Consider the following 18,462-nt stretch of genomic DNA (forward strand, 5'->3'; position numbering starts at 1 on the left):
TCCCAACAGCTTATAGCAAACTTCAGATCCTCAGTACGAAAAAGCAAAACCCACAAAATTATCCCATGCTAAAAAAGAAAAAAAATAGGACAGAAGTAGGGCTGCTAAGCAAGTTGAAATGGACAATTACTTCTGCAGTCTCGTGATAGTGACAGAAGGTCTCTTTTGTCTATGTTCAGGTACAACAGGCATCAGGGCTGCCATTAATCACTTAATAATGCTGCTCACTCATACCTTGCTACATTAAGAAAACACATTTCCAAAATTTATAAGGCTTCTCAGGTAAGAGAAAAGCTACATAAACTCCCTCGTGTGGGATTTCAGAAACCTTCACAGCATCACTGCAGCAAAAGTCGAACCTTATTCCACAAAAAATGAATTAAAATGACAAAGCCAAGAGTGAGACAGTTCATTTACAAGCAGCTATTCTCCTGTCCCCTGTGTTATATATATAAATAAATGGCACTTAAATTTAGCATGTGCTTTTGAAGAGCCAGAGACAAGTGGCATTCAGTGTGAAATTAATACCTTTGAGAGGAGGTTAGAGATGCTTGACAACTCTTTGCTGCTAACTAAAACCAAAACTAAGGCACAGCTGCACAAGATAAAGTGAAATGAATCTGACACATTAAAATTTGCTCATATTTAGAAGGTTATATTAATTTGCTTTGTTTTTCCCCAACCCAACCAGAGAAATAATTTTATAGATAAATTCTATGTGACTGGAAACAGCTGCTGTGAAATAAGCCGACACAAAATTAGAGTACAGAGCAAACATGTTTTAGCTGAATTATTCTGCAATGTCACATTTAATTTTAAACTTTTAAAACTCCATTATTATATTTAGAAATGGCAGGGTCAGCCACGAAGTGTAATTAACAAGCTGTTTAAAATTGTTTAACGACTGGATGCCTATATAACACATGCACTAGGGTGAAAACTGAGGACTATTACTTCTGATAGTAGCAGATCTATCAAATCACTGTTCTGCTCATCTTTGTCAATGCTAAACTCAGTCTTGAAAGCAGAAATTGGCCAGCTGCAGTCTCTAAGAAAGACCCTAGCTCTGTAACCTGTAGCTTTGTTCCACTTACGTAAAAATACTAATTGCAGTTTCATTTGAGGCATTATACACTGTAAGAGCACGTGTAGTAGCCACGACATTCAGAGATACAATTACAGCAAGATTAATTTCATTCAGTCACTGCCAGTTTGAAGAACTGCCTCACTCTGAAGCAATTAGGTTACCACAACACAGCTATGTATGCATAAACAAGAGCAAACTAAAGGTAGACTGTTTGCGTACGTGAGAGCGGTTTATTCACTAGAAAGATGTAGTCGGGCAGTGGAGGCAAGGAGTTCAGGAAGACACCCAAACTATTACCAAATTTAAGCAGCAATTGTAGTCTAATAGTATAAAGAAAATATATTAATAAATTTCATTCTGATGTTTTAAATTGTGTTTGTATTAAAAAATTAGTAAAAGGAGCTGAAATAGGGTTAAAGCATTAGAATTCAAGTAAGCATCCAATTTGATTGAAAGCAACTCCTGTTTATCTTGACAAATTGCTTATTCAGGACAATCTGAAATAATTTAAAGAATGGCTCAATGAGCAAACCAAAAATGCTGTTTACTTCCCCACAGCTTTACTTACAAGACCCATTTTCCTTGCTTTGTATACACAGGTTTGCGGCTTTCAACTGGCCAGAAATCTAATCACATCTTGGGGTAGTTAATAATTCAGAGCGCACTTAACACAATGATTCTCAACTTTTCCATCAGATTAGAATCCTTTTCCATCTCAGCAGGAACGTTTCCTATCACTTTGCAATGCAACAAAGGCTTCCAGGCCAATAAAGATCAACTTTTCCACCCAAGGGGGCCACACACCTCGTTGCAGTGGCAGAAGAATTTCACAGGTCACAGGCCCAGACCTACTGGGTACTTAAAAGTCCCGTCAATGCAAATGCACTCGAAAGCTTTGCTGCTTTCCAGCAGACTGACTGTGCACGTCCTGCAGTAATTTAGGCAGCCTCATCCTGGTATTTGACACGTAATGGGAAGCGCTGAAGGCCCCTCAGGAAGGCGGCTGCTGGGAGCAGGCTGCCGTCTGAAGCAATTAGGTGCTGCACAGACCTGTTTAGATTTTTGGGTAGTATGAGACTGCCTAGGCCTTCTGTACACAAGACACTGACTATTATGGGTGAAAGAGCATGAGAAGGCCACAGATGGTAAAAACAGCAGCTGGTGCCTCTCTGGCTTGCAACCTCTGCCAGAAATTGCTCTCTTTAAGCTATCTTTTAATCTCTAAAGAAAACTTCAGAGGATAAATAAGTCAAAAACCAAACACATCCCAAACCTATTATGTCACTGCAGGTAAATTACTTATGCATAGTTATCAAATATTCCACTAGCAATGTTATGGAGAGCAAACAGTTTTCTAACACTGCCTGGATTTCAAATTCTCCTAAGTCAATGTGGAACATAAAGTCTTTTTTTCAGTCAGTAATGTATAAATCTTGGACCTAGTAGTCCTCCCTTGCTAGGAAATCCTCTCCTGCTAGTTGGTCCCCTTACAGGACCACTGAGTAGGGCAACACATGGCAATTCATATGAATCACCTTCTTCTGTAATCGCTTTCCTTCCCAGCCCCCACCTGCTGCTCACTACCATGAAATGAATGTTGTTCATACGATTCCCTGTTTCATACTCTTTTTCTTAACCAATATGGTAGAAAGCAAAGCTTTTGATGTCCAGAACTCTCCACATCTGAAGGGGAGTAAGGATTAGAATTGCCTCCAGTGCATGCCATTTTTTTTTTTTGCACTATTTATTATGTAACCTCAAGGGGAAAGGCTCATTTGAGGAAAATGTCCTGCCCCTCGTCTTACCCTCCCAAGTGCCATGGATGCATTAAAATCAGCAATGGGGATCATCTAAGTGTTTGCAGCACCCCTGATACTATGGAGGTGACAGTCTTCTGTGACTCATAGAGGGGGAAATAGAAGCACTCTGGTAGGCCTTGCATGGCCGTGCCAGTCCTGCTCCTGTGGAAAGCAAAGGGTTAAGTGAACACCAAGTGTAATATATGCTTCTGGAAGGCACTTTGTGCCTTGATTAAAGCCAAACAGCAACCTCTGAAGTATAATGAAAGAGGGGAAAAGAAACCACATCCCAAAAATGCATAATCATATTCCTCACTGAATTCACAGGATCAGTGATAGGGACTGTGCTGTAAGCATGGAAAAATCCTGTTGCCTGCTGATTTCAGCGCAAAAGCTCAGGTGTATGGCAGCATACCACAGACATGTGATATTAAAAAAAGAAAACCAGCTAATGAAAGAAACTCACCTCAGCTTTGTTCTGTTTCTCTTCATATTCACTCTGTTCCTTTTCCATACCAACCAGCTTAATCTTCAGATCTGAAACTTCAGCCATTAGATCTAATTTCTGAGTCTCTAGTGATGTTCGACTCAGCAACTCCTGAAAGCAAAGCAGAACATTTTCTCCAGTTATTTATTTGAACACTGACAGAATGCTACGTGATTTATTGGCAGACCCATACTAAAGTCTCTACCCTGGTGTTTAACACTTTCAATATGAAAGCAAAATGATTCTCATCTTCAAAAGTCACACTTGCTACTGCTTTACAATGCAAAAAATGCAGCAAGATAGATCTGATGTAAACATTTACTTCAGGCAGAAAAAGTAACTAAAAAAAAAAAAAAGAAAATGGCATGATTGGCAAATTCATATGAAAGCAAATTTTTCTACCTCTCTTTATGGCATGTAAACTTTGAACTGTTCTGTGTGTTTCTCAAGTTCTGCAGCTATTTTCACCTAAATGTTCTCCCGTGTTAATCACTAAACCACTGTGTCCCCCTCTGTATTTCAAGAAAATGTGTGGCAGAGTTAATCCCCAGGCAAGTCATAAAATCAGAAAACAGTACTAAGTCTGAATAAACACAAACCTATATAATGCCATTACAAAAACATTACAAAACAGTTGGCTACTTCCTAAAATACTTATCAGACAAAGCTATGTTTTAGCGTTACCATGAAACATTTTAGAACTTATCATGTGTTGTTCAATAAAGGATGTATTACAGAATGGGCACCCTAACCAAAATAGAGTACCAAAGACAAGCCACATTTCTGCAGTCATGCTAATAGTACTCGGAAGTTTACTAGACTATGTAGCGCTTGTTAACTTGTGACAGCTACGCACTGTGGAGGGAACCTCAGGGAATGAGAAGCGGTATGCCCCAACTGGAATCTAAAAGGCAATATCTAAAGTGAGTAGCAGTGCTTGTGTGCCCTGAGTTTGTTTTTCAAATTGCAGAGAAAGGTGTACTTTGGACAGAGTGATATCACTGTGTTTAGAAAACATTCAATATTCACACCTTTATTGCATTTTTCAGTTTTCAAGAAAGCCAAAGCAAAAAATCTTCCAAAATTTAACAGACTGTATTATATATATAAAATGCCTCTGTTGGCTTCAACTTTCAAAGAGAAAAAAAATCCATTCAGGAGTTTAAGCCTTGCTGAAAAATAAATGTGTAACTTTCCAAGTGCCTAATGAGTTTTTGCAAAAAGAACATCGGTTTCTAAATGGTTAAAAAAAATTTATGGTAATTCATAACTCATATTAGTGTTTTGATCATATGAAACACACCGAGGAACCACAGCAGATTCTGCTTTGAATTATGTGGAAGTGCCTTAACTGAAATTGCCATAGTTATTCTGGATCTACGCTGATGTTACCGAGTGATCAGGAACTGCCCTGTCCATCACCCTTTTCTCAATCTCTTCCTCTTCCACAAACTGTACAGTAAGTTGCAGACCACGGCTTGGAGCCAAGGAAGCCACAAAGGTTATTTTAAAAATTATACAGTTAAAGTTTATTTGGAACCCAAATCTGCTCTACATGTAAATTGTTTTAGTCTGGTGGGGAATACTGCCCAAATTAAAAATAGTACTGAACTTGCATCTGCATTGCAACACCAATTATCTAAGCCACCCACTATTCCCAGTGCCATGCCCATTCCTGCTGACATTGACAATGATATTTGTGTATGGATGGGAAAATAAACAGAAATGTAGCCTCATGGTTTGTTTTTTTTCTCTGAATGAAATAAATCAAGCACTAATCTGGAAAAGATAGTGCACTGACTTTTTTTATTGAGACACTCTAAGAGGCAGTCACCTAATGAAATCCAGGCAGTGGCTGCTTTCTACAAAGGTGATTACAAATTATACAAATTATATATAGATTATTACAAACTATAATTACAAAAATCTCCTCTATCTTCCAGAAAAACACTAATTTCCAGAAGTTCCAGAGGGACGTTCCAGTCCAGACTGGAACAGGCTCTGTACAGGGTGTTAACATAGCAGACATCTGCAGATTAAGACACAGCTATAAATGAGAACTTTGATATGAAATAAGGCCACTGAACATTAAAAAGGTTAGCAGGATGAGGTGACTTAAACCCCATGGACAGACTCTATTCACTGTTGAACTGAAACAATGTTTATAATTTTTTTTTTTTTTTTAATTGACACTGATATGCTATTCCATGATATGACAGGAAGATTTCTCAATAAGGCAAGGAGACATGGCATCCCTCTAGGGATTTTCAACAAAAGATCTATCCTTTGAGTGCACCATCTGGCATTACTCCTTGTTTTTTTCTATAGGCTCCCAAATTACACTTAGTTATGCAATGGAGAGTAATACCTCACTCTTTTCATTCTGAATTCAGTAGCTCCATGCGAACACTAAGGCACTACCTGGTATAAGTGAGCATGAAGGCAGCTGATTGGTTTTTTTTAATCAACTCTAACAAAATTCTACCATTTGCTCTGAAGCTGGAGAATGAGATCCTCAGCTAGTGTAAACTGGCATAAAACTCTTGCCTTAAAATAGACAAAATAGCTAACTATCCCTAGTTTATTTTCAATGGAGCTACACTGATTTAAAACAGCTGACAATCTCTCTTGCATTGAGAGAGCCTAACTTTTGCTTTGAAAGAAAGTGCCCTTTAAAGTAAATGTCCCCTCTTGAAATGGTAACATCTGGAAGCAATTATTTTCATCTTCAAGCAGATGCTCACAGTGAACAACTCATTAACAATGTGACCCATTTTGTTACAGAGAAATTATAGTGTATTTCAGTGGTATGATGCAACTTCAATTCAGCCAGAATAAATATGCAATTGTAAGAAAAGAAAATACAAATTTATGTTATTGGTTTTAAAGCAAAAAAGATAATATAAGACAGGCAAAATGGTGATTTGGGCTGTATCAGCTTTAAGAGGATCTTAAAGAGCTGAAATATAAACCAGAAATAGAATATATCCTAGGGAATCTTATTTATAAACAAGATACTTGTTTTTAATTTTAAAATGTACTATAATTTAATTTCTTACAGTTCTTTTTTGAAACTCAACTTTTAACTTTAAAAATTAAAGAAAAAAGCTATTTTAGAGTAGAATAATTACAAAGGCAAGTCATGCAGAAGCTACAATATGCATGTACCAGACAGATCAACGAACAGCAAACTATTTCCAAACACAACTGTATTTTTAAAATTCACACCATATACTTTTTAAATATTTAATCATGTTTTTCAATATTCCCAAAGAAACTGAAGCACATGCTGTATATCTCACTTGCACATTTTGTTGTCTTGGAAATACATAATTCTTATAAAGCAGCTTATAAAATTTAACATGACAGAAAATAGCTCAGAAAGAGGACACTACACTTTTATAGGCTGCCAGCTGCAAGCACAGAAAATTCCAAGATATTTAGCACTCCACAAAACAGAAGAAACAATCATGCCATACACTGATTGAGAAACCTTAAGTAAGATTTTAGTCAAGTGGGGGGGGGGGGGGGGGCAACCCCAAAGATCCCGTTTTGCACTTGTGCAGTGTACAAAACACAACACTAAAAAAATTTCATACTTTTCACCCTTATTAAAATAGTTGAGAGAGACAGAGAGACAGACCAAGCTACCTACCTGGTAAGCAAAATTCAGCAAGAACCACCACTAATGACGACTGCACTTTTCAAGTGCTGTGTGTCAGCTGTGGTAGAAATAAGATATTTGCTTAACTGAAAGCACAGCTGAGAGTAATGTACATGTGTAATCACCATGAAATGGTGCAAGTCAGTAGCAGAGAGCGAATTACAGCCCTCCAATTCATCTGCCCATTATATAGTTAAGCAACGGAAAGGACAGAACTTCCCATTGCACTGCCAATTTGAACAGCCCTTTGCATGTGCCTGATGGCCAGATTCATGCCTACATTAACTGTAAAATAACAAAGCAGTGTAATGCTCACCTGTATAGAAAAGCTGCACAATTTGAGAGCACACTCTGAAAACCTTATGCCTCACAATCAGAGCAGCACAGCACACTTCAAAATCTGAGACACTAAGCTAGCTGCTGGCAAGAAGTTACTGCATGCTATAAACAAGTGCTGAAACTCATCTAAGATCAGATAACTCAGGCAATTGAAAGTTGAAGGAATGACTCTTGCCGGCCAGCAAAGTTCCTGAGAAGCAAACAGATACACACCAGATTTATACCCTGCAACCAAGATAGGATTCTGGTTCCCCTGAGTACAAGACAACTACAAACCCAGAACAGGTACACACTGAACTACGTTGGATTCAAGTTCCTACTCTCATACAGCTCCTCCCTGCATTCTTTTAATCCACTAGTTTTTAAAAGATTCTCCATTGTGCCTCACAAAGGGCATTGTCCGGCACACTTTCCTCTGCTCCTTACACCCAGGCAGAAGTTGGCCATAAACTGACATGAGAAACAGAAATTCACTCCTGTTTACATTCAAGCATTTCTGTTTCTATGTGTATTTTTAAGACAGAAAGAATCCTAAAGCCAAGTCCTTTGTACTTTGCAAGAAAATTTACTTGACAGAAGGCACAATCATGTTTACACAATGCAACCATCTGACAAGAGTCCCCTGGACTGCTTCTTGCAATTACGTGTCAGAAATAATTTGGAAGGTGGAAACACACAGTCAAACCACATCTAGGATTTGGTACAAGTCAGGTACAGGAAAGATACTGCCACACAGACCAGCATTTTGATTGGCAAAGCAAACTGTACGCTGTAACACTTTATGCCAGAGAGCTTCAATGGGAACTAGTATCTGTTAAATAAATCAAATGCAGCACTGGAATAGCAAAGAGGTAACTAACTATTCTTACTCGTGATAATTACCATAACAAATGCACTTAAAAGAACTGTGGACGTGAAATCTGTATGTGCAGAAAATTCACTTTTCAAACTGACTTAAGACAGTTGTCAAGATTGACAGCATAGATTCCATAGCACCAATGTGTTTACATTATGCATGGCTGGTATCTTCTTTTATAGGACAATTTAGGCTACTTTATAGAGCAAAAATTACATTTGCTTTCCAGTTCTACTCTACATTTGTACACAGTGAAAATGAAAGAAAAGTTGATAGCAAGTTGATAGCAAGTTGATAGGAGGTTCCCCAAGGCTAAATTAGCAGATGTTCAGGACCCCCTCTTCTCTAAAAAAAAAAATTTCTTTCTTAAAATTGACTGGAAGAAAGTACTTAAAAATGCCACAAACTAACTTAGATCAAGACACATACACATCATTGTTCTCTAAAATTGACCATAATTTTACATTTTAAAGCAGCTGACATACTGGAAAGGTACTGTCACAGCATAAATTGTTTTCATAGAATAATTGTAGGAGGTTCGGGTTTTTTTTTATTTCAAGACATATTCATTACAATGTGCTAAGGGGCAAGGCAGGTAACTATTCACACAGGCTGGCATTTCTATATCTTTTACACATTCAACGGCAAGACTGGCAGGCGATGCAGTGAGACCAAACTGGTGTCTTGCTCCCAGTCATGCTCCAGAAAATTTTCTCTTAACATTTACTATGAAGGATGACCAGGGAAATGTGTTTTTTCACCCAAACTGGAATCATACTGAAGGACTGATTTAAAGTTTTGCCATTGACTTACATGAGCTTTTGAAAGACCTACTTTGTTTTAAGGAAAGAAAATGCAAACACCTTCAAGGTGAAAAATGCTTTATCTTGATTAGAGTCTGTAGTGGAACAGGTATCCTCACAAAAGCAAAATGTTGAGTTTGACACTGTAAGCATCACATCTCATGAAAACATACATGCTTTATCTGTAACTGTGCACACCAGGGCAATCTCTGCATCCGTTACACAGGATTCTCTTGTTTCTCAAACGCTACAGAGCTGTATTTTCTTTGGCTGTAGTTTCATAAACAGCTAGGTCAAATGCACATCTCACCATTGCCCTTATGCCACACCTTGACCTCTCCTGTGAGCTGTTTCAACTCACTAACCCAGCAGAAAAACATCCCCTACTTTTTAAAGCCCAAGTTAGTTTTCTCTCAGTCGTCGAGAGAAAAGTCTGATAGCATGAGAGCCAGTATAAAATAAGTTGCAGAAGCACATGGTCAGGAACAGGGAGAAGGATGAAAGGAGAATGAGGCTTTCTCTTTTTTGTAGCAGTAACCTTTAGATTGGCTCAACTCATTTCTTGAAAGTTCACATTTCAACTAAGGGATATTGCACCATCCTCTTAGAGTGATGAATAATCACAATTTTCCACAAAGCAGCAGCACTATCTGTTCCTACTATTCTACATTCAAGATGTCCACCCCAAATGCTGAACAGCCATTTTATGTAATTCATATAAAGTTTATTTTAGTGCTGTTTCAGAAGTGTTTCCATGATCACTTTGTAGCAGGGTTCAAAACAACTGTACATAAATCATAAGCCAGAAGGATTTTAGGCAGTAACCCCACCCTGACAAAGTGGACAAGTCTCTGCTAGCATAGATTCAGCAAAAACTATTTTGCAGGGTAGCATTATATACCCTTTCTGTTGTGGAACGACCAGATATCATCATTAAATTATCTTAAAGTGTATGATTTTTGTTTTTATTGTAGCATTTTGGGCACAGAATTAATTGTCACTTTTCTTATAGTTCCCAAAATTGAAAAGACAGGGCTTATCCTGGGTATATGGTTTCCCAGGTAAGTAAATAATATACTTATCTGTACTGCAGTTAGCTCAGTTCTACTAATACACAGTAAAGATTTTTCAAGCTAGGGCAATTATCTTTATCATTCCATTTTCCGTTTTGAAGAAGCAGTCGACTTAAGTTCACAAAGGTAAAAATCCATGGAGTTCAACATATTCTAAATAAGCAAGCAGAACCATGAAATAAAATCGGATTTACATATCAGGAAGATAATAGAAGTCTTTCTGAAAACCAAGAATATTTATATAGGTACATAGAACTAGATGATTCTTTCTTATTAGAAATAAGTTAGTTTACTGTAAAAATAAATAAATACTGTCTTCAAAGACCCACTACATAGTTTTGACTGGAAAAACTCAATGACAACACTAGTACCTTTCATCTCTTTGCTAAGCATCATGAGCACTTGTACAGGACACTGGCAACTGTTGGCTGAGAAGATCTGAACCCAACTCTCCCCAAAATCCGATTGATCCATCAGTCTATTGAAGCCCCTGAGGCCAAACACTCACTCTCCTTTCAACAAATTAACTGCAAGAAGGCCTATTGGCGACATACCTTACATGAACATCCTAATCACCACATTATAAGGTCATTCTCTTCTCTCCAAATCTCAACTTGTTCCCTGTAGAGGGTAATCTTTTCAACAAGATGAACTCAGAAGAGAGCCTTCAAAATAAATTATAGACAAATAGGGCCCTTCTCTGAGCCATAATAAATGTATAATTTCTCTGACTGTTGAGGTTTTGAGAGATCTAACTTGGGTTTCCCATATCCCACTATCTACTGAGGGATGTAATCCATGTGAGAAAGACACCACAACTACCATTCCCTCATCATCCTCTAGTATTTCACCGAATTGGCTCTCCTCACTGTTCCAAAACTAAAACGTTAACATCATTTTTTCTCATTCCAGTGAGAAAATAAATTTTAAATATCTCAGTTCCACACTGAATTTATTTTTAAATTTTGGTTCGTCTATTGAAAGTACGTCACTCACACTAAAATTAAAATACTAAGCGTATGTGTTTGTGTATGTGTCTGTCTCTGTGCAAAGTTCAAATGGACAAACTCATAGGATTAAAATGAAACAAATCTTTACCAAGTTGTGGCCTAGATAATTCTCTCTCTTGAAAAACAAAACACTCTAACTTGAGCTATCATATATGCTGTAAGCATGAGACATCAGCCACTTAGAAATTTAGCAATCAACAAGCAAGCCCATCAGTATTTCTGTAAATTATGTTCAAATACAAGATCTCAAAACTATGATACAAAACAATAAAAAAAATTGAGCTTATGGCTAACTATTTAATATGTGTACAAGAAAGAAAATAAATTTGAAATTACTTCCATTTGGCAACAATTACAGCCACTCAAAGTCATCTAAAAATTTAGATTTAAGGTTTATGTTAAACATATTTGGAGATTCTCTGACTTCTTTAGCTTTAGTACAGACTTTTGTAGCTTATCACTGTAGGATCAGCTTTGTAAGCAATTTGTGCATGTGCCTGATGCCAGACGGGTAGATTCAAATGTTTTCACTGAAATAGCAATGTACATGCATTATTATATTCTATTTTCAGGTGCCGCAGTGTTCTGTTAAATTAGGCTTTAAATTCACAGTTTCCTCAGAACACTATCAGAGCAGAAAATTTTAAGTCAGAGAAACAATAAACAGTTTTAGCAGAAGTCACAGAACAACTATCTAGTTTTAGATTGAAACAGGAAACTTCTACACTCTATTGTGAATGCCTTCCTGAAGTTTGAAAACGGATTTTCATAATAGTTACTGTTCTTTGAATTTCACTTCAGATCTCACTAAAAAACTAAACGTACTCGCTACTTGCATTTTTAAAAATGTCCCCTCAGTTAATAAGAGAATAAAACCTTACCCAGCTGGAAGCACTTTGGACTGCAACAGTTGTGTGAGACCAAGTTTTTTTAAGAGAAGCTTGCAGAATTATAACTTTAAAAGGTTTAGGATACAAGTTTCTTATAGAAATTGCTACTGTTTACATACATACATACGTGGATCCTTATCATAGTAAAATAAATTTATATAGATGAACACAACTGTAATTTATAAGTTTATATAGATTAACACAACTGTAATTTAAAGCTATGAATAGTTCATAGAAAGACTAGTATATTTCACAGACTAAAACAGTAAATTTATCACACAGTGTTTTCGGTGGGGAGAAGTAAGTTCATCAAGAACAATATCTATCCTGCAAATTTCTGGTGTAGATTTTGAGGGTTATTTACAGTTTCAAATCTATTTTGATATCTATGTACTAGATTACCAGTGGATGATCTGCATCTGTAATAACAGAAAATTGCACTGGGAAAGTTCCTTTGCATCAACAGACCTGCCAGCTCCACAGTAACACAAGAAATGTAAGGTATTTAATTTATCGTTTGTTCTGCCCAACAGATGGGTTATGTCAACATATAACATGAAAGAGCAAAAATTAAATCACATAGCCTGAAACTGTCGATTGAAATAGAGAAAAATGTCCTTATATACCAATTTTCTTTCAAAAATAAGGGGAAAGATCCTAAATTAAGCAAAAAAATGGTTACAGAATCAAGCTTGATATAGTAATTCATTTCAACTTACTACCTGTTCAGCTATGAAAACAGAAGATATTTAAATAAAAGTTCTTAATTCTATAACTCCTACATGTATTAGATAAAATTAACCTGTCTAACCAGTTACTCAACCATATCCAAATTTAGTTCATCAGCACAGCACTATAAGACACAATAGTTTCATTTTACATGTTGCCACGTACAGTATTACGCAACCAGCCAGTAAAACGTTTCTGCAACAGGAAAACAAAGAAACATTTATTGAAAAAAAAAAAAAGTGCAAAGCAGCAAGAGAACAATAAAAAAGGCATTTTCTTCCTATTTTATCTTGTCGCCAAAGGCACTCACACATGCAGATGCAGACAAGCTGACCATATATGTTCACCCCTCTGTTGGAGAAGATTATGCAAGAAGCTTTCCAATCCAGATTTTTACCTGTTGAAGCATTTCTTCTGTAGCATTCAGTTTCAACTGATGCCCCTCAAGACAGATTTCTAAGTCCCGGATTTTCTCTCCTTGAGCTTCTACCTGGTCTGTAAGAACACTCACCTGTAATTTGAGCAGAGAAGCACAATGCTACTGAACTGACTGTAAATAAGTTTCAATTACCTTATACAATTAACATCCAAATGCACATTTTAACAGCAAGTTCTCTTTTAAAGTCCTCAATGGTTTAATACTCTCATGCACTGCAGCAACCTGCTCTATCAGGACAGACAATTTTTCAGTCTTACCTTTATCTTTCTTCAACCCCGCCCTCTGGCCCTCCCCCCCCCAATTATTTTGTTTTAATATGAAAAAGAAAGAGCATTTCTAGAAGAGATGGAAGACTCTAGGTAGCCTGAGTCAGTTCATGCAAAAGTCTGAAAAATTAGAAAGCACCAAACAAGAACATAGGATACTGAAAAAACTTTATGTGGTTTTGAAGCATGCATTGCCATTTCAGGTTCTGTTGGCATTTCACTCCCTAAAACAGATAAACAATAAAACTGTTCATTCGGAAACCAACCAATTACTTCTTACAAGAACAGAAAAACAGCTTACCTATCAATAAAGCGTTCTGAAGTTATAAAGAATGCAATGAGTAAAAGGCATGTTTTAGCAGCAGCAAAGTTCTATTCCAAGAAAAATTCCCAGGCTTTGCAAGCCAAAACATGAAGGCAAAAGACGTGAGATACAGACAATGAATCCCAGGAAGAGAAACAATAAGCAATACTGGTAAAGAACTGTGGGAATGGTGGTACAGACCAGTGAGTGTGTAATAAGAAAAGCCCAGCAGCCTAACTCAAAGTTTGCAAAGCTGAAAAAACTATGCTGAGGATAGCATTAGAAAGACATGGACACCCCCCCCCCCCCAGCGTTAGTTCGTATGTTGAGCAGCACATACACTCTATATATTCATTTTTTACTATTTATTTATATAAAAGCCTGGATTATACTAGAAAAATGTTATATCAAACAAAAAAACAACCTTAGGTGTTTAAACTCCAGTTTGAATGAATTGCGTTAACAAAAACTTATCTATGCTCTCATATCCAACCTTGCAACACCTTTATTTAAAAAAAAAAAAAAAAAAAAAAAGAGTACAGTATGTGGAAGTGAAACCTTTAAGAGGTACCCACTATGCAGCATTTCTAAAACCCAATCAACAAACAATTGAGTTCATTTCAGGGAAGCTGCAGAGGGAGTGACTGAGTGATCTGTATTTGTTTTACCTACAAACATAATGACAAGCATGCCTGGGAAAGGAACATAGAAAAAGACAGAAAGAAGACTGTATTTTTTTTTTGCCTTTAAAGTAGCTGGCTGTAGGGTAGAGTACAGATGAATGCAGGACGAGAGATGAGAGGAAGGAGTGGGTGGAGGCAGATGGCAGGGGGACACATCCAAGCTGGGGCACAGGGAGAACTCCCCACAAGGAAATCTGTTGCTCGCCTACTTTTTTGTTTTGCTCCCATTAAATGAGCGATGGCACACACACAAAAAAAACCCCAACCCTGTGAGGCCAGAAAGCAAGAAGAAACAAACTGAATCCTCTCCTTCAGTCTGATGCAGGTTCCAGAGAAAGAAAACAAGCTCTACTTAAAGGGTCGGGTTAGGTTCCAACTAGCGTTGTAACCTGTAAGGAAAACTCTGTATGATAAATGTGACCTGCGAAGGAATTGAGTAAAACCTTAGCAGCTTTAGAAGCATGTGTTGGATGTTCCAGTAGTCAGGCTGAGAGGCACGTTGACAACTTTGAGCTCATATTTTCCCCTCTCTTCAGGATCACATCTGCCAGACTTTTCAGGGAATCAGTAGGCTGCACACAGAACATAACCCCAGCGTACGCTACGCTGGCGAGTCTATCTTGCCTTAGCAGTGCAACACCCGCAAGAGTCAGCCTGTAGATAATATATCTTCTGTAAAATATTATCTATAAGATTGAGGCATATTGAACAATTAGCTAAAAATCAAATGGTATAAGGTTTTAAAGCATCTTTGTGGAAAAAAACAACCAAACAAACCAAACACCTGAAGTATATTAGCTTCTATACACAGGCACTGGGTTATAAGAAGGTATCGCAGATGCTGCAGCATTTCCAGCCTCCACTACAGACTGAACAGTGGAAGCCGGTTTCGAGGTGCACTGTTTGACTCGGTCTTGGTCGACAGAGACAGCGGGCACTGCTTGTGCCCACTACAAGGTGACTTGTACTGCTTCTTCTGCAGCAAGGGTGATGGAAGACTGGAGAGCTCCCAGTCCCATACTCCCTACAGGTTATAGCTATGGACCACAGTCACTGGCACAGTCCAACATGAGCTATAGAACAGAGGTGCTCTGTTTCCCATCACTTTCTCATCCTTCATGCCAACAGTCACACCCAGGAGCCAGGTTTGTTGTACCAGCAGACTCCCTCAGCGTGGGACTTGCCTGAATTCCTCATATTCGACTGCCTAGATAGAATATGCAGAACTGGTGTAAACCAGATTCTAACCCCAGCTCCATCTTGGCACCTTTTTTTGTTGTTGTTGTTGTTGATGATGTTCATCTACCGGACTGAGGTTTTAATCTATCTTATTTACCTGGGGTTTTTGGAGTTCTACTGCAATACTGTGCAGTGGGATAAGAAAATGCATAAATATTGACTAAGCCTCCTGATTACATGGGGGTGTGATGGGAGTAAAAGGCAACTCCTACATCTGATTTTACAACATTCCTTTTGAGAAAAACTCTAGGCAGGTCTCCAAACAATGTAATAAAACACTCTTTGCGAGTTTGGCTGGCTGCATTCTATGGGTACCTATTTGTGTGGATGAAGAAATAGTTACTAAAAACCATCAGGACAAAGACAGGAAAGGTACATACTGAGCAGTAGCCTGAACAATCTTCAGGAACTTGAAAGTGCTGGAGACTAGTGGTCCTGTTAAATCCACAAAAGCTGATACACTTTGAAGAGCAAGATTCTGCCAAATCTGTACAAGCCCACCAGCACGCATGACTCTCAACAACCGGCTGTATAGCATGAACCACATCCAAGACAACAGTGGCTGCTATATGCAGACAAAGATTACAGGACTATACACACATGTGATGAAACAACAGAGCCTTCAGGGACAAAGCCACAGGTGCATCAGTTCAACCTCTGCTTCTGAGTAAACAGCTGGGTTTGGCCTCCTAATTGTTGCTCCAATTATGAGTTGCTCATGTGTGTGAGTGAACTGTGAGAGAAGTGAATGTACTGTGTGAAAAGTTGTTTGCTATTATTAATAGAATCAAGATGTTACAGTTAATAACCACCTGATTAATAAAAGGTGTTCTAATAAATATCAGTTGTGATGTTGTCTCCCCTGACCTGATTCCCTCTCAGAAAAATGGGAATTTACAGCACAAACTTAAACGCTTAAATCCCAACCAGAAGTTTGTTTTTTTGTTCAGGATTTTTTTTTTCCTAGATTTGGTGATAGCAATTTTAGTTTAATAGTAATGAAAAAATCCAACCAAGCCTAAGCTTATGTCTCACAAACCGTTTATTTATTTAACAACAGCAGTGAGAATTCTACTCAGTAAATTAACACAAGTGTGAACAGAACATACAGGATAAAACATGCTTACAGAAACTAGTAACTGAAAGTACGAAGAACACCTACCCAGTATAGTTAAGTTTTGTTTGATATATATGCTTATAATATGCTTTTGTAAGAGCAAAGAGAAAGGATATGAAAAGACCATTTAAAGAATCTCCAGCTTCAGTTTTAAAAAGCATGTAATGTACAGTTTAGTAGTAGTGAAAATATCCAGAAAAAAATAATTAATTTTTTTTATTTTAAGTTGTACAACATGTGTTTTCTCCAGGACGAAAACTTACAGGGGACAGTGGATCTGTTTGAAAAAGGCTTGGTAAACTGAGAAACGGGAAACCTGGAAGAGCTTTAGGCATGCATTTTACTGTCAAATTTTCTTTTTCCCCCTTAACCTCCCTCTTAAGCTTTTTGATGATGTAAAGCAACTTTGGTACAGTATACAAGCAGGAAAAGTATCAGTTCTATCTACCTGCCTGTTTTCCAGTTCATTAAAAATGGTGGCACACAGAACCTAGAAAAATCAGCTGGCACAACCTAGCAAACCTAGAATGAGAACCACTATCACAGCATTGTTTTGGGACTCCACAGCATTATTTTTAAGTTTTTTTTTTTTCCTTTTTAATTCTTCTGCCTCTTACTGCTGTTACTCCCCTCTCCTTTACCAAGTTACCCCACGATGAAATCAATCAGATGGATTACACAGATTATAAATTAATTCCTGATTAAATATCAGTTACATTTGGTGAGCTGCTAACATTTGTTTAACAGAAAATATTCTGTCACTTCAGCTTTTATTCACTGAATATCAACTATGTACTCAATGTTCTCTTTAAGACATACCTGCAGTATGAGCGACTCTTTATCACCTTCTAATCGTGCCAATCTTTCTTGATAAGTTTCATTATTAGATGAATGATGATTCACCTGTGACTGGGGGAAAAAAGCGCTATGAGAATTTTTACAGTTAATATTAAAATTTCAAGCAATAGTTAATAAAAAATGATATATATTGAGTGGTTGTTATAATACAAAAAACACGCAAAATGTGTCTAGAGACTAAACCTGTTTATTTCATATGCATTAAACCTTTTGAATGTACCTTTTTTTAGCTGGATTTTGAATACTTTCTCATTTCCAGCAATCAAGAATGGTATAGAAATAGATCTGATATTTTCTAGAAAATTATAATTTCATTGGCAAATACTACCTTATCAAGACAAAAAAACCTTTAATTTGAGGTATCTGCTCTCAACAGTCTTTTGCCAAAGCCAAGGAATATTGGTGTTTATTTTTAAATGGTAAAAATTGCCATATGTATTATGCCATTCCTAGAAATTACTGCAAGAAAAGTATACATTTTTTTTGTTAGCAATTAACAAATTATTTAAACTATCAAATTCTTATCAGGAACTACTCGAGCTACAGTCACTTATGGATTTCTAAATGGCTCTAAGGAGCAAGACCTTCTAAAACATGGCCTGTTCCTAACTATTATATCCCATTTCTGATGAACTTTAATACTGCAGAGAAAGACCACAACTAAAAAAAAAATAATCTGCAGATTTATTTAAAAAAGTTTAGAAGAGTCCCATAGCTTCATCCTGCATACTGAAACACTGCGTAAGTGTGGGAATAGAGCTGTTTGCTTAGAGTATCAAAAGTAACACGAGCCCTTAGCAGTTCATTTCCCAGCTCCAT

At 37.3% G+C, this 18,462-nt stretch overlaps 1 protein-coding gene across 17 annotated transcripts in view; it reads right to left on the bottom strand.

Moving 5' to 3' along the window:
• Positions 1-18,462, bottom strand: part of PPFIBP2 (PPFIA binding protein 2) — a 114,167-nt gene that overhangs the window by 33,679 nt on the left and 62,026 nt on the right. For 15 of the 17 annotated variants that reach the window (XM_069803935.1, XM_069803932.1, XM_069803939.1 and 12 more), the window contains 3 exons: positions 17,605-17,694; positions 13,135-13,248; positions 3,353-3,484 (listed from right to left, as the gene is read on the bottom strand). In XM_069803935.1, coding sequence (XP_069660036.1) covers positions 3,353-3,484; positions 13,135-13,248; positions 17,605-17,694 — 336 coding nt within the window. Of the gene's footprint in view, positions 1-3,352; positions 3,485-7,028; positions 7,096-7,353; positions 7,507-13,134; positions 13,249-17,604; positions 17,695-18,462 lie in introns of those variants that run through there. The other 2 variants (XM_069803949.1, XM_069803948.1) reach the window with 2 other exon arrangements.

This window comes from Haliaeetus albicilla, chromosome 16, assembly GCF_947461875.1.
Source record: "Haliaeetus albicilla chromosome 16, bHalAlb1.1, whole genome shotgun sequence".
Lineage (NCBI taxonomy): Eukaryota > Metazoa > Chordata > Aves > Accipitriformes > Accipitridae > Haliaeetus > Haliaeetus albicilla.